At 54.5% G+C, this 24,285-nt stretch overlaps 2 protein-coding genes across 3 annotated transcripts in view; both read left to right on the top strand.

Annotated features, from left to right (window-relative positions):
- The first annotated feature begins 619 nt into the window (after positions 1-619).
- On the top strand, positions 620-12,610 carry Crybb1 (crystallin beta B1). Its single transcript, XM_051161971.1, has 6 exons — positions 620-991; positions 2,528-2,712; positions 4,595-4,713; positions 8,713-8,845; positions 10,904-11,046; positions 12,355-12,610. Exons 2-6 carry the CDS (start codon positions 2,539-2,541, stop codon positions 12,536-12,538), a joined length of 753 nt encoding a protein of 250 aa, XP_051017928.1. The 5' UTR covers positions 620-991; positions 2,528-2,538; the 3' UTR covers positions 12,539-12,610.
- A 7,903-nt stretch (positions 12,611-20,513) lies between these two features.
- Tpst2 (tyrosylprotein sulfotransferase 2) overlaps positions 20,514-24,285 on the top strand; it is a 38,042-nt gene continuing 34,270 nt past the window's right edge. For both annotated transcript variants that reach the window (XM_051161740.1, XM_051161738.1), the window contains exon 1: positions 20,514-20,612. The gene's annotated coding sequence lies outside the window, so the exon portion shown is untranslated. The remainder of the gene's footprint in view (positions 20,613-24,285) is intronic.

The following is a 24,285-nucleotide window of genomic DNA, read 5'->3' as shown; positions in this document are numbered from 1 at the left end:
TCTCAGTTTAGTGTCTCCTCTATCTCCTTTTCTCTCTTCCGCTCCACGTCCTTTATCTCTGTCCTTACCTCAGATGTCCAATACCTCTGTCTCCCTGCCTCTTCAGGGGACACTGGTGCCTCTGTTTTGTCCTGGCACTGATAGGGACCTCCGAGGGCCCAGACCCTGCATGAAGTGCTGGCCCCTTTGCCCAGTCAGGTGCAGTGGGATGGGAGGCCACTCAGAAGCTCTGTGTTCCTGGGCAGCACCCCTAGGGTCAGATAGTGGCGAGCAGTTAGGAAGGGCCCAGGCCTTGAATGCTTGAGCCAGAGACCCAGCCCCACCCATCTCCCTAGAACAGGGAAGGCTGGCAGGCCTCAGTCAGGGCCGAGGTCCGATGGCCAGTGCCAGCCTGCTTGCTGTGGCTGGTACTGGCTTCTGCATCCATCCTTCCTCATCTGAGAAGTGGGGAGGGAAGTAATAAGAGCCAGGGCAGGGCAGCTGGGCTGCGGAGGCCTGGAGAGTGCAATCACAGAGCCCAGAGGCTGCTGGGGAATGGGCTGTGGCCTGACACATCCTCTTTAGTCCTATGCAGCATCCCAGGGGAGACATGTCACCTGTGCCCATAGACTGAGGCCCCTGGAGGTGGAGACTTCTAAAGCCATGCCATGCACGGTGCCTGAGCCAGGATGCTACCAGAGGTCACCTCCTCCCCAATGCCCCTTCCCTACCCCAGGAGGGCAGCCAGAAGGGCCCTGGGCCTCTCTCCAGCCAGGGTAATGGGGACAGGAGTCAGGGTAGGGCTGGGGCCAGGGCTTCTCTGTGTTCCAGGCCCACAATGGAAAGTGCTAGCCTGTGCAGCAGTGGCGCAGAGCCGGCCTCGAGCCCTGCCCAGGTTTGCTGAGCCAGCAGCCTCTTTGTGTTGTACACTATAGGCCCTGGTGTCTGCCAGGCTATAAAATGGGGGGTTGGCCCTGAGGCACCCACAGCACCCGCCTGTCCTCCAACACAGGTAAGAGGAACTGCCACACTGCTAGAGAACCGGGGGGAGGGGGGACGAGGAAAGGTGGGAATAAAGAGAGGGAAGAATGGAGGGTGATGAAAAGAGAGAGAGAGAGAGAGAGAGAGAGAGAGAGAGAGAGAGAGAGAGAGAGAGAGAGATGAAGAACAGAGTTGGGAGAAAGCAAAACCCAGAACTGTTGCTGGTGCATACTTGGTTATCCACCATTCTGGAGGCTGAGGCAGGAGGATTGTTGAAAATTGGAGACTAGCCTGGGCTACAGAGTGGGACCACATCTCAAAAAAAAAAACCAAACAAACAAACAGGATGGGAGGTGGGGAGGGAGGAAGCAATGGTGGAAGTCCCCAGCTGGAAAGGCAGAAAGGAAGCAGACTACGGGGAAGGAGAAGGAACACATGGCTGGGAAAGGAGCCCAGCCTCTGAGGAGTGTTTCCCAGAACCCAGCCAAGGTTGAGGGTAGCTAAAACTCCTGATGTGGTCCAGATGTGTGGGTAGCAGAGCAGCTAGTCTTCCTAAGAAAGGCTGGGGGCGGGGGGAGTGTGCTAGCCCCAGCTAGAGAGATAATGTCCCGAGCCCACCTGGAACCAGGGTGCTTGCTCTGGACCCCAAGCATTCCAGAGGTTTGTTAATTATCCACACAGCCTTTGGTACATTTCTCCTGGGGGACAATGCAGGCAGGCGTGACCCGTGCCAAGAAGTCTGTGTTCCTTGAGGGACCGGTGGAGCTGACCAGAATCCCCTCCACCCAACGCCCACAGACACAGGTCTGGCATGGAGCTCCAGAAGCACAGTACTTCTTCCTCTTGGACCGCTCAATCCCGAGCGAGTGCCAGGCTGCTATTTGCACACCCACATCTGCCCTCAGAGGATGCCAGGGCCAGATGGCTGGGAGAGGTTCAGGACGCGCGCGCATGCGCGCGCGCACACACACACACACACACACACACACACACACACACACACACACACTTGCACTCACCCTCTGAGCAGATGTTGGCTGAGAAGCGGCCGTGCGCCTGGCTCAGAGCCAAGCACTAAGCAGCTATCGAAGGCAGCAGTGTTTACAAGGCTGCATTTAGTAACCCAGGTGCCTGTCCATCTGCTGGCTCAGACCGGAGCCGACTGCCGCGGTGGGCCGCCTTCACTCCAGCGAGACTCTAGACGGGGACCGTGACCCCCAGCTAGCCACAGTTAAGGTCATGATGCGGAGCATTCATTGCCGTGTTTAACGGTGCCCAGAGAACACTTCTGAGTGTGACTGTCACTCACCTGGTGAGGCAAAGCCAGGCTACAGACAGATGTGACAGTGAACAAAGCAGAAGGGGACGAGGAAGGGAAGGCAGAGTGTGGCGCTAAACCCAGGGAAACAGCTCAGGGGAGGAGCAGCATCCAGAGAAGAGCGTGGCTGTCCCCACACAAGAGCCAAGGTGAAACCAAAAGTTTCAACGCTGCTTCCCAGGGACCAATGACTGGAGAGTGCCCCCCCCCCAAATCACCCAGCTCAAAGATTCCCTTTTCTCTTTGCAGCATCACGAGCCATGTCTCAGCCTGCCAAGGCTGCAGCCACCACGGCGGTGAACCCAGGGCCTGAGAGCAAGGGCAAAGGGGCCCCATCCACAGGGCCAGCCCCAGCCCCTGGCCCCACTTCCCTCCCAGCTTCTGTGCCCAGGCCCATTGCCAAAGTAGGAGACCTGCCACCTGGGAGCTACAGGGTAAGGATCCGGTGGCTGGGTTTTACTGATCCCCCTCCTCCTCGTCCCTCCTCCTCATCCCTCTTCATTCTCTCCCTTTTGCAGATCTTCTCTCCTTTCTGGGTTTTGGAGTCTCTGACTTTTTTTTAAAATAAGATTTATTTATTATTTATACAGTATTGTGCCCGCATGTTTGTCTGCCTGCCAGAAGGGGGCACCAGATCTCATTGTAGATGGTTGTGAACCACCACGTGGTTGCTGGGAATTGAACTCAGGACCTTTGGAAGAGAAGATAGTGCTCTTAACCTCTGAGCCATCTCTCCAGCCCTGAGTCTCTGACTCTTTCTACTGTGTATCCTCCCTGGTCTGCTCCCCATTCTCCCTGGCCTGCTCCCCATCCTCCCTGGTCTGCTCTCCATTCTCCCCGACCTGCTCCTCATCCTCCCCGATCTGCTCCCCATCCTCCCTGGCCTCTTCCTTCCCGGTCTGGGAACCTCGGGGGTCCCACATGCCTGGGAGAAAAGGAAATCCACTCTAGAGTGCAATGCAGCCCTCCCTGCTGCAGGCTGCATATGGGCGCTCAGAGTTGGCACAGCCAGAAACAGGAGAGGAGTGTTTTGGGTGGCAGAGATCACTCATTCCAGGAGATCCACCAGGCCTCCAGGCCACCTGGCTGACCTCTGACCTGGAAATTCTCCCCCCAGGGTCAGGTTGGGGGCTCCTGGAGAGCCTGACTCTTGGAGCTCTTTTATTCTGTCTTTACCATCAGACAGAGACTTTATAACTCACACACCTGGTCTGGATGTAGTGGTTTTGATTTGTGCTAATGCATTTAATCATTGGTTCAAGTTTACTTTTGAACAAGGTAGCAAGAGCCCATATATAAAGCTTACATTTGGTGAAAACTACCTGGCCCTAAGGGTTCCTCAGGGCCCTACCCCCATGGTCTCCCCGACTCCAAGCATCTGCCACATGCACCTGGTGCTGGGTAGGTGCCTTGACCCCACTGAATGACAGAGTCCTGTGCGGGACAGAAAGTGGGTAAAACTCTAAATGAGAGGTGCAGAGATGGGGGTGAGGGGCTAGGGTGGGGGGTTGTGGGGGAGAGGGGCTGCCCATGCTCTGGGGCTACGGAGTAGTGAGTTCTTCCTACATTACGGTCCACAGAGAAGGAAATTGCTCAGGCCCTTCCCTGAGGGAACCCTTTGGGGGTGGGGATTGTGGGGGGGGGAAGAAGAGGAGGAAGAGGAAGAAAAGGAGGAGGAGGGAGAGGAGGAGGGGGAGAAGAGAGAAAGAGAAAAAGGAGGAGGAGAGCGAGGGTTGAGGAGGAGGGAGACTCAGAGGCGGTGGCTGTACCTGGCGGTAAGGGGTATCGCAATGGAAGACACTCAGGGCAGAGGAGAAGCAATCCCTTCCTGGTGAAAGTGGCTTCTGCACCTAGAGCGGGGTCAGGGCCACACATGTAGCCTAAGATATGAGTTAGGAAGTGGAAGTCCACGTTGGGGTCACACCAGGCTGAGAAATAACATAGAGAACAAACTAGAAGGTCTGGACCTAAGAAGGGCTTAGTCCCACCACCTGGTGGCTGAGGCTGGAAGGTCACAAGCTGAAGGCTAGCCCAAGTTACAGAATACACTCCAGGTCAGTCTAGGCTACATAGAGAGACCTTGGATCGGAGACACAGGTCCCTATCCCTTTCCCCGACACTGGGACCAACCGATCTTGAGTTCAGTAGCAGAGAGCCCAGAGGCCAGGCACATCCACACACACTGAGTGAGGCTCATGGCATCCAGGCCCCACCAGCTTTGATTGACACATGCCCTTCAAGCATTGCTTCCTTTGCGGGGTCAGGGTCATGGAACCTCATTCTATCGACCGGGTTTGGGTGGGCTTCTCTCTGCAGCTGGTTGTCTTCGAGCAGGAAAACTTCCAGGGCCGTCGGGTGGAATTCTCGGGGGAGTGCCTGAACCTGGGGGACCGTGGCTTCGACAGAGTGCGCAGCTTGATTGTCCTCTCCGGACCGTGAGTGCTGGAGGGGGAGGGGCGGTCTCCACCACAAACACCTGGCAGTCTGCGCCTAGGCCATTCCCTAGTCGGCCTGCAAACCCTGGAGGCAGGGGTATGGTGCTCCCTCGTTGACAGATGACCGAAACAGTAGTAGGCTACCATGCTGTTGCCAATCCTCTCCCCGAAAATACCTATAGTGTAAGAAGTAGGTGTGTGGCATGTCACCAGAACGGCACCAGGGTGTCTGAGAGAGGGCTACCCTCCTCCCCTGGCCACAGACATGGGAGCCCAAGGCTCTGAAGAGCTGAGTCAATGGGTGAAGTTGCCCATGCTGAGTGGCTGAGCCCGTGGCAGTTTCAGGCTGTTGGATTTCACAGCAGGCTACCTCTTCCCAGGGCTAGCTGCCTGGAGCTGAGGCCACTATTGTTTCCCTACTCTAAAGCTGTCCAAGGGGTGTGGCCAGCCAGTGTTTAAGTCATCTCAGACCATCTGCTATGCATGGATTCAAAGTCAGATTTAGATCAGACCTACCGCCTTCCTGCATCTTGTTCAATCTCCAAGCCTCGGTTTCCTTGACTCTGAAACAAGAGCGGTCAGAATGATTCTGAGGCAAAGTGTGGTTGGCACTGTAGACGTTCAAGTATGGCAGGTGACAGTGGTGACCGGCTACCTTCCCCCACTGCCCTGTGAGTCTCAGAGCATGCCAAGGTCTAAGTTCTGGTTCCGGGGCTGCTCAGGCCTCTTGCGCCCACCCCATCCCCCGTGCGGTGAGCCTCAAGTCAGCCCCGCCTATCCCCCAAGCCCATCTGGGACAGGAACCGCTGGATGTGGCCATCTTGAGGTTTCAGGATGTTTGGGATGCTGGTGACTCAAGGCCAGAGTATTTCTCTTCAAAAAGAGGGACAGCTATGCCCACGCTGTGTTTTTGGTGTTCCTGGGGTTGTGCCCCACAGGAACAGACAAAGGTCTGAGAGCCAGGGGCAAGGGCTGTGGCAGGATCAGCAGGCACGTGGGAGGAAAGGATGAAGAGGAGGTGAGCAGGCGAAGAGAGGAAAGACAAAGACTCAGCAGACTCCATGCACCATGGGCCTTGTACCATGAGACCCAGGAGACCTCACCCGTAACCCGACACCATGGCATGACTTGGGTTGGGCACCACTTCCCTGGCTGAGGCTCCATGTCTGCGTTTGACTCCTGCCCTCCTCTTCTTGCTCAAAGGAACCATAGGCAATGAGGAAGGGCAGTGGGACATATATCTGACATTTCTCACTGCTGACTGGGTCCCTCGTGAGCCACCTGAAGAGCACAGAGGAGTGTGGTGGGAGAGGAGCAGGCGGCAAGACCGCATCTATCTTGCCTTTTCATAAGCAACAGCATCTCCCCCATCTTAGTCACGGATGAGATCACAGTGTGAACCTCGTGTTGGGTCTGCCTCACGACTTCCCTGATTTCAGACCCTCAAAACTTCCCAGCGATGCAGGTGCAGCCACGTCTCCTCTCTCACTGAAGTCTGACAGCCTTCAGAGACTGCTCCAGATCATGTGGTGAATAGTCAGTGATGAGCCGGGGTTAGAACTCAGGTCTGTGGTTTCCCAGTCTCTGGTCTTCACACTTGTGTGGCACCACATTCTGAGGTTCCCCTCCTGTCTACCCACTCTATCTGCACATGTATCACCAATCCATCTGTGCTTTCATCTGTAGACCAATCCATCAGGTCACTTGCCTTGTATCCATCATTCTCTTTTATTAATCTTTTCATGTCTGTATCTGTTTATTTGTTCATTCATCCATCTAATCGGCCATCTACACATCTATCCTCCTGTCGTTACCTATCCATCTATTCATCTATCCACCCATTCACCTACATATCCATCCATCCAGCTATACAGGCATCCATCTATCAACTCATCCTTTCATCCACCCATCCATCTGTCTATCCACCCAGCAGCCATCCATCCACCCACCCACCCATCCATCCACCCACCCACCTACCCACCCACCCACCCATCCATCCACCCACCCACCCATCCATTCACCCACCCACCCACCCATCCATCCATCCATCCACCCACCTACCCATCCACTCACCCACCCACCCATCCACCCACCCATCCATCCATCCATCCACCCATCCATCCACCCACCCACCCATCCATCCACCCACCCACCCATCCACTCACCCACCCATCCATCCACCCACCCATCCACCCATCCACCCACCCACCCACCCATCCATCCACCCACCCAACCATCCACCCACCCACACATCCACCCACCCACCCACCCACCCACCCATCCATCCACCCACCCACACATCCACCCACCCACCCATCCACCCACCCACCCACCCATCCATCCATCTATCCATCCACCCATCCACCCACCCATCCATCCACCCATCCATCCATCCATCATCATCATCCATCCATCCATCCATCCATCCATCCATCCATCCACCCTTTGATCTTCTCCAGTCTGCTAAAACCACCTCAGTTGACTTTTTTGAGGACAAATCCATATCTTCCCTTCTGTCACTTCAGTCTAGTTGATTCATCCCTCAGACAAGGTCAAGAGGCTCCTGGGGTGCTTCTGTGAGTCTCAGCTCATGAGGGTGCGTCTCCTCATTGCTGTCTTTCTGGTGAGAAGGTGCCAGCAGCCCTCAGGAATATTTCTGTTGAGTCTCTCTTGGTTCTTCAGAATTCCAAACATATAGAGTAAGGCTCACCACCTCCATGATCTTTGCTTTAGTCTTCCTAGGCAGACCTTACTGAAAGAGCCCCTGTAGATTTTAAAGTCCAATTAACTCTTTGTGTGAGTTCGAGGCCAGCCTGGTCTACAAAGCAAGTCCAGGACAGTGAAGGCTACACAGAGAAACCCTGTCTCCAAAAAACAAAAGCAAAAAAAAAAAAAAAAAAACCAAAAACCAAAACCAAACAAAAAAACCACCAAAAACCAATTTACTCTTTGTGGAAGATGGAGCCCTCTGCATGTGCCGTCATACCTCTAGAGTTCAGCGGGTGCCTGGGACTCACCACCACACTCACTCGAGCTGTGGAGCGCCGGCTGCCCGGCTGGTTCTCAGCAGAGATGAATTAATTCTTCTCTCATATCTGAACTTCTGGGACTAATCACCTTTGCTTCCTTTGATTTTGCTTCCTTGGTTAGAGACAGGGTCTCACTGTGTAGCCCAGGCTACCACAGACATCATGATCTTGCTGCTTTGCTGCTGTTCCCCTGTGCTGGCACTGCAGCCTGGCTCCTGGCTTTCATTTTAAATGATTTTTTTTTTTTGAGACAGGGTTTCTCTGTGTAGCCTTGGCTGTCCTGGACTCACTTTGTAGACCAGGCTGGCCTCGAACTCACAGAAATCCACCTACCTCTGCCTCTGGAGTGCTGGGGTTAAAGGACTGTGCCACCACCGCCCAGCTTAAATGATTTTTTGAACACCAGCTTGCACCACTCTGCTAGTCGGAAACCTAGCTGTGTTGTAAGTCACCTATGAGAGGCCTTGCTTTGAACCCAAAGCAGTACCTCGTACCCGGCCTGCAGCAGGGCTGGGACCGGTTCCTGTTCCTCCCATAGTTGGAAAGAAGTGGCCAGTGGGTGTGAGAGTCACATGAGCAGCAAGCTGGGCTTTTGTCCCAGCTGTTCGATAAGTTCGCTGGCCCCAGGTCCTTACAGCATTTAAGGCCTTGTGAATCCTATATTTGCTAAAAAAAAAAATAATAATAATAATTTGCTGAAATAACTGCACACAGTATCTCACTTAATCCTTCACCAACTCCAAAAACTGTTAGTGTGGATGACGTGATGGAGACTGGGAGAGAGGAAGCTACTTGTCTGAAGTCACACGGGTGTAGCGCAGAATAAAACCCAGACCCATGGGACCCACAAAAACGTTTTCTTTTTGGTGCCTGGGCTCCTGTGCAAGAAGAGGTGGAGAGACAAGACGAGGAGGGCACTTGCTGACACTTTCTCCTTTCTGTCTCTGTCCGGCTCGGTCCTTGTGTTCAGCTGGGTAGCCTTTGAGCAATCCGCCTTCCGTGGGGAAATGTTCGTCCTGGAAAAGGGCGAGTATCCACGCTGGGACACCTGGACCAACAGTTACCGCAGTGACCGGCTCATGTCCTTCCGGCCCGTCAGGATGGTGAGTGGCTGGGATGTGGGCAGAGGTCTACAGTGCGGACAGAAGCCTGGTGATCTCTCGCTGTCCAGAAACAGGCTCCCTTGCTCTCTGCAATTCTGAAATACGCCCTGCCCCGGCTGTGAGCGATGATACAGACGCTTCTCTGCTGTGTGGGTTGCGAGTTGTGCTTCTGGAGACTGAACAGACATCTCAGTGTGTTCCTTGATTTCCCTGCAGAAGGTCAGGCTCCTGGCTGCGCACCACGCACCCTGGCGAGCTTGTCATCCGCCTGGGACACTCAACATGCAGAGTGAAATCTGTGCTATGGTTGGGTGTGGTGGCGTGCGTCTTTAATCCCAGCACTTGGGAGGCAGAGGCAGTTGGATCGCTGTGAGTTCAAGGCCAGCCTGGTCTAAAAAGCAAGTCTAGGACAGTCAAGGCTAACACAGAGAAACCCTGTCTTGAAAAAAAAAAAAGAGTTCAGATCTAGCATTGGCTACAAGTGAGACCTTGCTGAAAAAAGGAGGAAAAGAAGGAAGGAAGGAAAAAGTCATAAAATGGTTAGGAAAGGGACTTTGGGGGATGATGGTTGTAACAGCGTGACAATATGGCAACATGCTGAATTAACCTCCTGATGTTTGGATCAGAGCTAAGGAGCTGACTCTAGATTGCTCAGGCCCCACATGGTGCTTCGCTCTCCCAGAATTATGAATTGGTTATGAGTCATGAGCCAATTACTTCTTACTCACGCGTGCCAGGCTCTGATGGCAGCGACTCTCACCTCTGAGGTGGGAATGTCTGGGAAGAAAGCGCATTCACGGAGGCTCACTCGGGACTGTGAGGCACTCCTGGCGCATCTTTCCTTAACGCCCCCACACATCCTCTTCCAGGGGCGTTCGCTGTCCAGCACACCAGCCTTTCTTTGCCTCGGCTTTTTCTTGTGCTCAGCGTGACCGCTGCCCCACTTCCCTTCTCCAACTACCGTACTCCTACTTGACCTACAAAGCCCCGCTTAAATTCTCTTCACTTATGACACCTCCTTGGACCCCTCCCCCTCCTCCTGGAAGAGTTAACTGTGTACACGGAAGGATGCGTTTGTGTCCTGCCCTCCCCTTGTTCCCCAGTTAACAATAGTGACTAAGGTACGCCTTTACTGAGCACCTGCTGTATGCCGGGTGCTTTCTCTCCCTTGTGTGGAATCTGTAGAGCAGCCCTAGTAGACAAAAGACATCACAACACTCATTGTAACGGTAAGGAAACTGAGACCCAAACATAGAAAATGAAGGTCAGCTTTCTGCACAGCGGGGCCTCACTCTGTGCTGCTCCCTGCTGCTCGACTCTATGGCACTGATCCTGGGCTCAGTGGCAGAGCACTTGCCTAGGGTGCAGCAGGACCAAGGTTCCACCCGCAGCTCCACAAGAAACGAAAAACCAAACTTACAGCCAACACCCAATCACCAGATCCAGCCAGGACTCCCGTGCTGACGTCCAGGGGTGTGCTGCAGCGTCTTCCAGAGCTACTGCTCGGCCACCAAGTGTCTCAGTCACAGTGCCGTGGGCGAGGCAGCAGCAGAGCCTCCTGTTCTGTGGGAGGATGCCCTGGGGCTTGAAGGACAGTGTGAGAAGCCCAAGGTACCAGGCGAAAGGTCCACAGTCAGGACTCAAACCCAGATCCATGCTCCGCGGGCCCTTCACAGGCCACGGTTCACGGTAGCTCACGCCGATTAGAACTTTGTATAAGGAGACATTGGCTGGGGCTCCCCAGTGCCTCAGAGACACTGCTGGGAATTGGGAACTGCGCTTCTCTGAAAGCTACCATCCCTTGCTGACCCTGTGGTGTAAATCAAGCTTGCCTTCTCGGAACCTCTGTGCTGCTGCAGAGGGCGCCACACATTTCCATGTACGAACTCAAGCCTGTGTGGATGAGGTCGTTTTATCCTTGGTCAGTTGTCTGAGATTTAGCAACCATTATGGCCTCTTCCCAGAGGAGGAGGCGCCTCCCTGGACAAGCCCACCCCTTTCTCCCCCCACCCCCACCCCCGAATTGCTTCCATTTCTGACTGGTCTTGGTCTCTCCAGGATCCCCAGGAACATAAGATCTGCCTCTTTGAAGGGGCCAACTTCAAGGGCAACACCATGGAGATCCAAGAGGATGACGTGCCCAGCCTCTGGGTGTACGGCTTCTGTGACCGTGTGGGCAGCGTGACCGTCTCCGGTGGCACGTAAGCATCCTGCAGCAAGTGCAGGGTCAGAAGTGCAGGGTCAGGTCCCTGGGAAAGGGAAGGATACACACACACACAGAGTCCTCCAGGACTAGGTCCTGGGGTTCTGACAACAGATCCCATGGCTCTGGGGCATGTGACAAGTTCCACCTCAGTCTCAATACTAGCCCACAGAAGGAGAGAATTGCAGCTGCTTAGGAGTAATGAGGCTGTGGCCAGAGGGTAGGTCCAGCAGAGGTCCCTGGGTGGGATGGCACCCTGTCCGCAACTCAGCGTTGCTGGCTGCACAATGTGTGGGTGGGACTCCCTCATCCACTTTGGGATCTGAGGTTCACAAGCAGAGCCCCATATCCTAGTTCCACGAGAGCCTGAGAAGGGTCAAATGCCTCACCTCCTAGGAATGTTGAGGTAAATGTCCCTTTCTGCCTTCCTACAGTGGTAGCCTTTTCCCAGCTCCCCTTCCCTTGTCCCCTGGAACCCGTGCCCTTCTCATCTGGCCCCTCTGGGTTCAGAGTCTTATCTGAGAGCCTGGCATGTGTTGGTCACGGAAGAGAGGCTAGGACTAAGACCACGCTCTGCTTAGAGGGAGTTCTTCTGCCCAGTGCTGGAGACACCGGTGTGCTCTGTACTTTGTGGACATGGTCCAGCCTGGGCTCCTGTCCTCTATCAGGATGGAAGGAAGTGGGTGGGATCCAGCTCTTCGCCCAGAGAAACCGGCTAATGACAAGCAGCAGGTGAGAGAGGGGCTTGGAAGTGTTCAGGCAAGGACTGAACTCACAATCAATCACTGACCGTGCTGCACCCACCCGTCAAATAAAGTGAGTCCTCCTCAGACATGGAAGGAGCAGGGTCCCCACCATCCACACCCCGCAGAGGGTAAATGAGGCCCACATGGCTCAACTTGAGGGCCTGGCTCCTGGTTGTCTGGTGCTGGATAGTGTTTACAGTAGCCACAGAGACTCGGTGATATGAAGGACACAGCTCCTGATGCCTGGTCCTCATCAGCTGGGACCTCAAGCCTCATGTACTAACCTCGGTTCTTCTCCAGCAAGCCCAGTGTCACCCTTTCCCGTGGGTGTGGACTGGCTGCCTGCAGTGAGGGGCAGTCACTTCATCTGGTTCTGCATGACTGTGCCCACTTTTCAGAGGAGGATACTAAGGCCTATCAGAAAAGGGGACATGCCCCATACACAGGGCAGAAAGGGCCAAGCCAGGGCAGGTGTGTGGCCACTACTGGGTAGTGAAAAAGATCCCAGGGTCGGGGAGGGGACCCTGGTCACTCCTATACCTTTCCTGCTCTCTTCCCAGATGGGTTGGCTACCAGTACCCAGGCTACCGAGGTTACCAGTATCTGCTGGAGCCTGGCGACTTCCGACACTGGAACGAGTGGGGTGCCTTCCAGCCGCAGATGCAGGCTGTGCGGCGCCTGCGGGACCGCCAGTGGCATCAAGAGGGCTGCTTCCCTGTGCTGGCCTCTGAACCCCCCAAGTGAACCAAGCTACACCTGTCCCTCCTGCAGCCCTCCCCGCCTTAATGTCTCATCTTCCCCAGCTAATAAAAGTTCCTACAGCCGAAATATCCTTGGGTCTATGAACAGTGCGCACTCACCTGTGACTCTCAGTCATGGTAGCAACAAGAACAACCGGTCGTAGACACAGCAATCACTGCAAAGATAATTCCCCCCCCCCCCCGAGGTGAGGGAAGCAGATCGTATGTCCCAAGCTGGCCTCGAGCTTAGTGTGCAGTCAAGGATAACCTTGGCGTTCTGTACCCCCTGGGTGGTGGAAAATAACCTTAACTTTCTGAGCCACATTCTTCTGAGAGGTGTGAGCCACAGCTCTGAGTTTATTTGATGCTGGAGATTGAACCCTGGGCTAGGCAAGCGTTCTACCAACTAAACTATACCCTCAGCCTATTTGTTTGTTTGCTTGCTTATTTATTAAGGCAAGTTGCAGACAGTGTTGAGATGGCTCAGCATGTAAGAGCGCTCATTGGCTGTACTTTTGGAGGACCTGGGTTCAATGCCCGGCTCCCACATGGCAGCTCACAGGCAGCTATTGCTTCAGTCGTGGGGGATCTGATGATCTCTTCTGGCTTCCATAGGCCCGAGAGATACATGTGGTGCATATACATCCATGCAGATAACACACACACACACACACACACACACACACACACACACACACACTCGTGACAAGGCCTTGCTATGTAGCCCAGGCTAACCTTGAACTCAGGACCCTTCCACCTCAGCCTCTTGAGAGCTGAGATCACAGGTGTGTGCCGCTGTGTCCAGCTTCAGGAGTCTTCACACACACAAACACACATCTCACTGCAGTTTCCAGGGTACCTGATTACCCGCTGTAATCCTTCCAGTTGAACATGTGACGAATACCAGGCCCAGAGGTGGGACCGGACTTGCCCGCCACTGTCACTCAGCGAACATCTGCACCCGAGTCCAGGCAGTCTGGCTTCAGAGTCTGCATGCACGTCAGCTTCTCATCCTCCCAGCTGCCCCCCACCCCCACCATCCTCCCCGCTGTGACCGTCTGCAATGCTTGCCTATGGTCTGGCTGTGCGCCTCTGCACTTGTCACTTTAAACACACTCATTGATTTGTAAATAAAACTTTATCATAACACCCCAGGAAGCAGAAACTCTTGGCCTCACATACTGTGGACAGAAAAGTAGTCTCACGAAGACATAAAATGCAGTTTAACGGAGGCTGCGTGCTAAGTCTCAGTGGCAGCCACCACTTCCCTGACTCCAGCCGCCCGCTTGCTCCTGACATGACTCAGTGGTCATTAGCAGATGTTGGAGAAAAGCACAAACCATCTGAGATATATATATATATAAAGTTCCTGTTTAAACAATGAAGACTGAAAGGAATGTAACTTTTGAGTAATCGATTCAGCCCGTGAATCCACCCGGAACCGTGTTCCGGGTGGATTCAGCCCGTGAATCCACCCAGAACCGTGTTCCGGAAATCTCTACCGGGGGTTATTGACTCCTGGCTTGGCAGTCAGCATTGACTGACGTTATCGGGACGGATGCTTGTGGTGAGAAGGGTGTTGCTATGGATATCGTCCAGGAGGAGAGAGGCTCGAGCGATGGAGCCAGAGCCATGAAGCGTAAAGCACAGGCGAGGGTGTGTTTTAGGCAGAGCAAACAGCAGAGTCCTGCTGGCCCAGATGGCATCGACCTATAGGTGATTAAAAGAGAACAGGCCTATCTTCCTGTCGCCTGCTAGAAACTGCTGGTGGAAGTCTGTGGTGGTCTGCGCCCTGTAAGCAACACCCTGTGCAGCCGCCAGCTTGCACAGTTGTGCCTGGCAGCTTTGCACCTCCACCAGTACAGGCAGAGGTGTGGAGAGCTTGTGGTAGACGGAGCAAAGCATCCTGGGAAGGGGGGCAGTCACTTGGTGGTTGTGTGGGCAGAAATGGGGACAGGATGGGAGGCTGAGTGGGCAGATGAAAATGATAAGGAAGGTGGGGTCTCCTAACACCTCAGCCTGGGCTTTCCGGCCTCCGAGGCAGAGGAGCCATGTTGCCTAGCCTTCCTTGGGTCTAGCGCTGTGACACCTCCATTCTGCCTCTTCCTCAACACTGGTTCTCCCCTTCCTACCCCACAAAGTGGCCAGCATCTTGGGCGGGAAGACAGGCTTGTTTGGGAACTAGGATTGCCAGGCTGAGCTGAGCTTCTGTTGGGCCCTGGGCTGTGTCTTGTGAATGGCTTCCTTCTGGGCCTCACTCCTTGCTCTGTCAGTCAGTAGCCCCCACTTTCTATTCAAACCCAAGATTCGGGAGCCTAGGTTCTCTGCATTTCATCCCCAATCTTCCATGATGGATCTTAAAGGCAAGCTGTGGCGATCCCCACTTGGAGCTGGTGAATTCCTACATCATTGCGTCTCTCTCCTTCCCCCCTCCCCCCTCCCCTTCTCTCACCACCCTGAGCCCCTATGGTGTGTGCATGCAACTTTTTTTTTGTTTGTTTCTTTTTGATATCACAGTCCAGACTGGCCTTGATTTATTGTGTAGCCAAGGATAATCTTAAACATTTGATCCTCCTGCCTCCACCTCCTGAGTGGAGGGATTAAAGGCATGCTGCAGCAGGGCAGAGTCTTGCCCTTCATGCTCGCTTACTTCCAGGGTCCTGATAGCCGGACGCATCATCTCGCACTGCCAGAAAGAGAAAGTTGGTTTCCACGGAGTCAACTCAAGGGCTGTCTGCTCACTCGGGGTTTTTATTTCACGCTTGTTGATAGAACGGTTTTGATATTATTTACACGACAATTGTTTTTACCTGTGTCCATTTGCTGAGTCCCAGAAAAAGGCAAACAGGAGCAGGGGGAGATGCTTGCCTAGCCTGCTGGGGTCCCTGGGTTCTACCCCAGCACAGAGGATACTGGGTGTGGCACCACATGCCTATCATCACAACACTTGGGAGGTGAAGGCAGGAGGATCATATATTCAGGGTTATCTTCTGCTATATAGGGAGTTAGAGTTAGCCTGAGCCACATGAGGCCCTGGAGAGAGAGGGAGGGGGAGTTAGCCTGAGCCACATGAGGCCCTGGAGAGAGAGGGAGGGGGAGTTAGCCTGAGCCACATGAGGCCCTGGAGAGAGAGGGAGGGGGAGTTAGCCTGAGCCACATGAGGCCCTGGAGAGAGAGGGAGGGGGAGATAGCCTGAAGCCACATGAGGCCCTGGAGAGAGAGGGAGGGGGAGTTAGCCTGAGCCACATGAGGCCCTGAGAGAGAGGGAGGGGTGAGTTAGCCTGAGCCACATGAGGCCCTGGAGAGAGAGGTATGGGGAGTTTAGCCTGAGTCCACATGAGGCCCTGGAGGGAGAGGGAGGGGGAGTTAGCCTGAGCTACATGAGTCCCTGGAGTGGAGAGGGAGGGGAGTTAGCCTGAGCTACATGAGGCCCTGGAGGGAGAGGGAGGGGGAGTTAGCCTGAGCCACATGAGGCCCTGGAGGGAGAGGGAGGGGGAGTTAGCCTGAGCTACATGAGGCCCTGGAGAGAGAGGGAGGGGGAGTTAGCCTGAGCTACATGAGGCCCTGGAGAGAGAGGGAGTTAGAGTTAGCCTGAGCTACATGAGGCCCTGGAGAGAGAGGGAGGGGGAGAGGGAGGAGGAGAGGCAGAGAGGGAAAGAGGAGGGATTTGTCAGCTTAATTAATCTTTTTTTAAAAAGATTTATTTATTGTATATGAGAGCTTTATCTGCAGAAGAGGGCATCAGATAACATTACAGATGGTTATGAGCCACCATGTGGTTGCTGGGAATTGAACTGAGGACCTCTGGAAGAGCAGGTGGTGCCCTTAACCACTGAGCCATTTCTTCAGCCCAGCTTAATTAATCCTAAAGCTCCTTCCTGGCTGCTCTCAGCCCACTGATATCCATATTTTCTCAAAGGTACTGACAGGTGAAAAAAAAAAAAAAAACTGGGCAAATTAGCATCCTTGAGATTAGATACATACACTTGCCAAACCCAACGCAAAACCTAGGAGGGAATCACAGTCATTATTATTTTTTTTTTTTTTAATTTACTGTGTGTTAGCAAATTTACAAGCTCATAAGACACTCTGTAAGAAAAACAAAGCCTACAGAAGACCTCTAAAGCAAAATAAACACTGTAGAGGCAAAGAACACTTACACCGTCAGGGTGAGCCGCGGGCGCCCCAGGCTGGTCGCCATGGAACTTGAGGCCCGTCCCCCTGGGAAAACGCCTCAGAGCTGCAGCAGGAAGAGTCACGATGTGTTTTCAACCCCAACTCAAATTGTGATTTTGGCATGACTCTGACGGAAAGCTGGGGCTGGTTACAAGGCCCACCCTTCTGGAAGCTTCTCCAGGAGCCTGGAGTCCTGCACCTCATACCGACCTCAAAGCTTCAATTCAGCTGAGCCGGGAACCCTCATCCCCGACACCAACTAGATCCACACCCAGTCAGCATCAGGCACAGAAGGACACGGAGCAACTGAGGGCAGGGGAGAAGATACGGTTCCAAGGGGGCTCTAAAGAGGTGAGCACCAAAGGCCGGTGATGAGGTGGGTGACTAAGGCCAGCTCGTGGGGAGGCAGACCGATCGTGACTTCAAGACCGACCTATGCTACACAGCAAAACCCTGCTTCAAAACGTGAAAGGGTGTGGAGAGATGGGTCGGGCACTGAAGCGTGAAGACTCGATCCAGCACCCTGAACCCAGGTGAAAACACTGGGTGTGGTAGGTGTGTTTGTAATCCCAGCACTGGGGAGGCAGACAGGACGCTCCCTGGGGCTTGTGGGCCAGCCAGCCTAGCCTAATTGGTGAGCTGCTGGCCAATGAGAGATTTCGTCTCAAAGGAGATCAATAAGATTCCAGAATATGACACTTCAGGTTGCCCTGGGTGGGATACACACACACATACACCTGGCTACACACATATTCACACATACACACACCTGGCTACACACACATGACACTCACAGACACACTTGGATCCACACACATGACACTCACAGACACACCTGGATCCACACACATGACACTCACAGACACACCTGGATCCACACACATGACACTCACAGACATACCTGGATCCACACACATGACACCCACAGACACACCTGGATACACACACATGACACTCACAGACACACCTGGATACACACACATGACACTCACAGACACACCTGGATACACACATATGACACTCACAGACACACCTGGATCCACATACATGACACTCACAGACACACCTGGATCCACACACATGACACTCACAGATACACCTGGATCCACATACATGACACTCACAGACACACCTGGATCCATACACATTTACACACACACCTGGCTACACACACATTCACACACACACACACACACACACTGGAATACATACACATTCACACACATATGACACTCACAAACACACACACTCACAGACACACCTGGACACACACACACACACACAGAGAACAGGACAAGAGATGACCACCTACCTTATTTGGAGCCATGTTGCTATGGCAGCCGGTCATCTGAGTCAGAGATCAAACCTGCTTGCTGAAGCCTGACGTCTGGAAGGGAATGGTAACCCCACACGCTTCCTGACAGAGAAGGAACCCACCAGCGGCTCCCTTCTGATGGAAGAGCCCTGGGAAGGCGAGAGAGACCTGAGCTTGCCTTAGTACTAACAGGCAGCTGCAGCCCTCAAACCACACTTCCCGGCTGAGCCTCAGTTTCCTTGTCTGTGGAATGGGTGTGGTGATAAGGAACCTCAGGGGCTGTCAGAGAGAATGAACAAGCATGCTGAAAAGTATTAACAACAACAACAACACAAGCCCTGTTGGTGCTAGGGGTGGAAGCTAGGGCTTTGAGAGTGTTCAGCAAGTGTTCCACCCACTCAGCCACCCCCCCCCCAAACCCCGGTGCCCAGAGTTATTGCCTGAACAGCTGCAGGTACAGCAAGAGCCTGAATAAGGCATATAGCCATTGATACAGCACCCCCATACCCCTGGTCAGTGCTAGGAAGTGTGTGTGTGTGTGTGTGTGTGTGTGTGTGTGTGTGCGCGCGCGCTGTGCCATGCTTGGTGAACCTGCTAAGGAGGCAGGCTGGTGAGCCCATGAGGGAAGTGGCCGTCGCGGAAGGTCCCAGCCCAGAGACAGGCATGGTATAGAGATAAGCTTGTACACCCACCAGTCTCCAAAGCTACATTAGCTTCCCAGGGTGATTCATAAGGGGTACAGGGTGTGTGTGTGTGCGTGTGTGTGTGTAATCCAGTCACTCCAGGAGGTGACAGATTTAGACCTGCAAGTGGTTGCTAAACTGTGTGCCCGAGAAAACGCCCACTCCAGCCATCCACTCGGGCCCGCCTCACCTGTCTTCCCAGCATCCTCGGAAGCAGAACCCTTCCTTCCTCTGCACTCTTGCGCCTACCTTGGGGTACTTAGCTACCCCTGGGACAAGTTGAAGCCTTTGCCCTGCTTGTTCTTCTCTGAGAGCGTCCAGAGAGCTCTCAGCAGAGAGCTCAGCAGCACAGCCTGTCTACCTGTCTTCGCACAAGGCCCCAGGCTCACCTCCTCCCTACTGGATTCCGCACCGGCAGCCCCACACTTTGTCACTAATGGACTTTTCATGACTGGTAGCATGCGCCACCTTGCCTTACATCAGGTCCTGATGTAAGCACACCACACACCCCAACACACACACACACACACACACACACACACACACACACACCCTCCCCTCTCCCCAGCAGACTGGGCTTACTGCCCCTCCTCCGTTTACAGGCACTCTGCCCTGAAGGTTTGTTGGGGTAATCCCCTTTGCTTATGCAGTCATAAAGGCCGGAACAGAAGCCTCAGCTGAACAGAAGTCCCCTTCAGACCTTTTTCTTTGATCTCTTCCTTCACCCATAAATACTATAAAATTTCCAGCCACTGTGCCAGGTTAGTCACACAAAAGTCTCAAATATGCACTCAGTAAATGCTATGTCCTGTGGTTTCATTCTTGGTAACTGGCTTCATCGAGGTGGAGACTTTGTGAGAGCAGCGTCGACCACAGGGCAGGCTCTGTTTTATAGAATGCATGAGTGAGTGACCAACACTATCTGTGTGCCTTGGTTGCTACTAGTACAGAAATGCATTACATTTATTTTTGTATAGGTATGGGGGACACTGTTTCACAGCACCCTGGGAGGTCAAAGGACAACTTGTTGGGAGGGGGTGTCTGCTGTCACATGATGTGAGTTTCCCACGGAACTCAGATCCGCAGGCTTGGAGGCAGGCGCTGTTACCCACTGAGCCACCTTGCAAACCCCAGAATATTGTCTTAAATATTTATCTTTATTACTGTATGTGCCGTGACACACGTGTTGGGAGGTCAGGGACAACTTAGTGGCGTCTCTACGTGGGTTTCGGGGATAACAAGCATCTTTGCCAAACGAGCCAATCTCTCCCAGCCCCAGGAATGTATTTTAAACTGGTAACACACTCATGTACACACGGTGAGAAGCGAGCCTGCACTTTCTCCCTTCCTCTGCTCACCTAGGGCTGGCTGCTCTCTGGGGCGCTGTCCTGGGGACCTACAGTGCCTACCCATGCTCTGAGGGACGGCCAGCACTCCTGGATAGCTGCCCAGCTGAACCGCGTGCAAATTAGGAAGGCCGGCGGCGTTAGCCAAAGCAGCAGCCCTGGACAGCCGGAGCCCCGCCCCCGGGGAGGAGCGAGGGCGGGGCAACGATGGAGAGGGGCGGTCCCTCTCAGACCACACCCCTTTGCGTCACGACGCGAGGCTCTCCCCTAGTTAGCCGAGCTACCCTGAAGGGCCGAGGGGAAAGCTACGGGAGAGGGGGCGGGGCTGAGGCCGTGCGTGTGGGCGGGGCCAATCTAGGTCCCGCCCCGCGGCCTCGCGTCTAGCCTGGAATCGATCGGCGCGAGGTCCGCGGGAGGGGCGTGGTCAAGCGGTGGGCGACGGGGGCGTGGTTACAAGCGGACCCGCCCCTTGCGTCACAACACGCGGCCCCGCCCTCGCGGCGCCTCCCTGGCAGCCGGCAGGGAGCCGTAGTCTGCGCGGGCGCCGATCTGGGCACGGTAGGTGGCGGCGGCCTCGGCCAGTGCCCGGTCAGGGCAGCATGGCGCGGTCGGGACTGTGGGCGGCGCGGACAGGCCTGGCCGCTGCGTGGGGGACGCGCGTGGCCTGGAGCCCCACCCGCGCGGCGCCGCGGGGAAGTTAACTTGCGGAGGTCGCGGCCCACGGTGGTTCTTAGAACGCAGACGCCTTTCGCTCTGCCCAGTTTTGCCGGCTTCCTGCTCCGCACGTGGGGAAACTGAGGCCTGGGCGGTCACGTGCCTGGCCGCTAGGACTCGCGGCCGGGACAGAGCAGAAACTCTCCCGAGGGGATTTGGGAAAGGGGCTTTCTGGTTTGACCCTCACCCCGAGCCCAGAGGTAGCTGCCCCTCTGCCCCCCCGCCCCTCCCTGTGTGCACCCCGTTCCTCAGCCCTCCCCCACCCCTTGCTTCTTTCATCCTAGTAGGGCTGCCTGATGGTTAGGCCCAGCTTCTGCATCGGGGCTTATGAGGTGGGAGGCTCCGGTTTAGCATCGGGACATGCCCTTGCTTCAGCCTCAGTTTTGGGGATGCGGAACTGGGTTTATTGTTATGTGCCCTAAATAAGCTGTTAAGTTATTCGTGAACTCCTGTACCCGCCTCGGCTCCGGCTTATCAACATTTACCATATCTTGTTTTAAAAAACCATATCTGAGTATTCTGTAACAGCTTCCTGAAGGTCTGACCCGCCACTAATCAATACAACCCGCCCTTCGGGAGTGAGCTTTTAGGTGGGTTTTAGGATGCTCTCGTCACGCACTGTCCCCGTTAGTCTACTTTCTGAACATCTTTACATCCTCCAAAGCAGCAGCCATTAACTGTCAACTCCCAAACCTCTCTGTCCAGGCCCCAAGCCACCCTCAGCTACACCTGCTGCCTGTCTGAATTGGTGTGTTCTGGAACGTTCTGTGTATGGTTCTTCACGGAATCCCATAGGTTGACAGCGTTTTGTGACCGTTTCTCTGCCAGAGCATTCCGCAGCACTTATCTTTTGTATGTGTCAGTAGTGTTTCCTGGTGTGGATACACCGCATCTATATTTCCATTGACTTGTAGGTGGTCTTTGGCTGCGGTTGATACTGTGCTGGGACCGTCACAGCTGTTTTTCTTGGCATATGCGTGTGTTTTCGTTTCTGTTTAATAGTTACCCTAGGAGTGGGATCCTTGGGCTATAAGGCCCCTTTAAAGCTGAACCTGCTGAGGAGCTGCCAAACTCCCAAAAGTGCCTTACCACCCTACAGTCCTGCCTGTGACGATTACAGTGATGTTTGTGACCAGGAGGTCTCGTGTCGCCCAAGCTGACCTTGAACTCCTGAACTCTTCCTGTTTGAGTCCTGGAGTGCTTGACTTAGAGGCTTGTACCACCTGCCTGGCCTGAGTATGGTCAGTCTCCTCTGGAGCAGTCAGGGTGCCGCTGGCTTCGATGCATTTGTTATAAATGATCCCGTAGTTTGTGTTAAGTCAAGTGACTCATTAATGCACTGAGCGGTGGCCCGCACATCATTGGGGCAGTCCCTGGAACCTGTGAGTGACGAGCGCCTGTGATCAGATGTGTGACTGACAGCCTCAGCACTTGCTGCTGTTGGGGCTTGGACCTGCCCACTCCTTCCCTCCCTGTGCTGGTTGAGGTCAGGCTGCAGAAAAGGTCAGTCAGGGCACTTCCCACAGAAAGGGAGGTTGAGGGGTGTGTGTGTGTAGACAGGGTCACCTGTGGCTTCTGCTTCATTGTCCAACTGAAGATGACCCTTTAACTTCTGGTCCTTTGGCCTCCACCTCCTAAATGTTAGTATTACAGGCGTGCGCCATGACACAGTTTTTATTCAGTGCTGAGGGTGGAACCCAGGGCTTCAGGCATGCTAGGAGAGACTCTGTCAGCCGAGTGACATCCCTGTTATAATTATTGTGGGTGGGTGCATGTGGGATGTGCCTTCCATTTGTGGGTTTGGGGAAGCCAGGGGTTGGTGTGGGGTGTCTTTCCATCACACTCCCCATCTTATTTTTTTGAGACAGAGTCTCTCATTAAACCCAGAACTTGCCATTTTGCCTGGACTGGCTGGCCAGGGAGCTCCTGGGACCATCCTGACTCATAAACCCAGCTCTGGGATTGCAGGCACTCTTTTTAAAAACAAAACAAAACAAAACAAAAAACCAAGGTCCCGCTGTGTAGCCTGGGCTGGCCTGGAACTGACACACCCAGCTTCCTCCTAAACAGCTGGACTCAAACAGTGTACCACCACCACCACCTCTGTTCCTTAGGATTGCACAGCATGACGTCCATGGCTCCGAGCCAGGCTTCTGGCTCTCACCTGTTGCGGGATTTAAAGCAGCCTTACCCTGCAGGTCCCAGCCCCCAGCGTTAGCCTGGTCTCACCTGGCTATGCCTAGTGACAGAATGGGGAAAGCAGAGTCCCAGGCACTGGGTGTTGCTCCACCATCCTTCCTTGGTGAATAAAGCAGTTTAGGGAAAGGGGCCCTCTCTGGGCCTTGTGTCCCCTCCTCAGAGCTCAGTACAGTGATAGCCTGAGCTGCAGAAGGCCACCAGGGCCTTGTGGGAGTATTTGTAGCTAGAGTGTGGGTTGTGTGGATTCTGTAGGTTTGGGCGGCTTTGATTTGTCAGGTGGCCTCACAGAAGCTCCCCTGAGCAGAAGTCTGTGTTTGCCCTCTACCACCTATGCCTTGCTGCTTGTGAGGCGCAGTGTTCCCGGGGCCAGAACTGGTTCAGCTGCAGCGTATCGCAGCGGTCCGGGGTGCCCCTCTCCCCCTTCCCAAGCTGCAGGCTGAGGAGGAATTGTGGGCATGAGTCATTTGAAATAGCTGGATGGAAGGCTGGGCCAAGCCCCAGAAATTGCAGGGGAGGACCAGTGGGGGGACATTACGGCTGGGGCGATAGCAGCTGGCGGACTGGCTGCCAAGTGGATGCTCGCATTCACCAGGCTCTTGACCTAGGCTGGTCTGTGGCAGAAGGCTGGCAAGGTCAGAGCGCTGGCGGCACAGCCTGCGTTAGTGCCGCTGCTCCACTTGGAAGCCAGGCCTGAAGTTGTTGCCGCTCGCTGGGCTGAGTGTTCAGAGCAGAGTACAAGTGGCTGCTACACCCCCTTCCTTGGCGGGTGTGGGGGGGGGGGCGTGATGACATAAGCCAAGCAGGATGGACTCATAGAATCTGTCTCTTGCGAGCCTCAGCTTCCCCCCATCAAAGGCAGTGATTATAAACCTGGCTGATACCCAGAGGGGCAGCTGAGTGCCAGCCACTGGCCTAGGTTCCTACAGACCTTAACTCAGTTCTCCCCACGGTGGAGGCACAGAGCCCCGTGGTCCCTGCTGCCAGGTTGGAGTGCGGTGTGAGGCCAATGCCAGTCCTCATAGTTTACCCTCCTTCCTGCCTCATTTCCCTTTGTAAGGACCGGCACATGAGCCCCTGGCCTCAGAGGTTACAAGTGTTAGCCACTCGTGCGCACCCGTTTGCTGTCTGTCTCACTTCCTCCTGAATGGCAGGGCGGACTGACACAGGGCTGTCCCCTTGTTAAGTCCTGGGGGCTTGTAAGCCCCAGCTCCCACCAGATGGCTGTGGTATTGGGCAAGGCGCTCCCGCTCTGGGCCTGCTCCTTCTGCAAAAGGAGGGGCTTACTGCCTGCGGTTTCTTTTTTTGCTTAACTCCCTGG

The sequence above is a fragment of the Acomys russatus genome, chromosome 19 (assembly GCF_903995435.1).
Source record: "Acomys russatus chromosome 19, mAcoRus1.1, whole genome shotgun sequence".
NCBI classification, from domain to species: Eukaryota; Metazoa; Chordata; class Mammalia; order Rodentia; family Muridae; genus Acomys; species Acomys russatus.
This window is presented reverse-complemented; position numbering and strand designations above follow the sequence as displayed.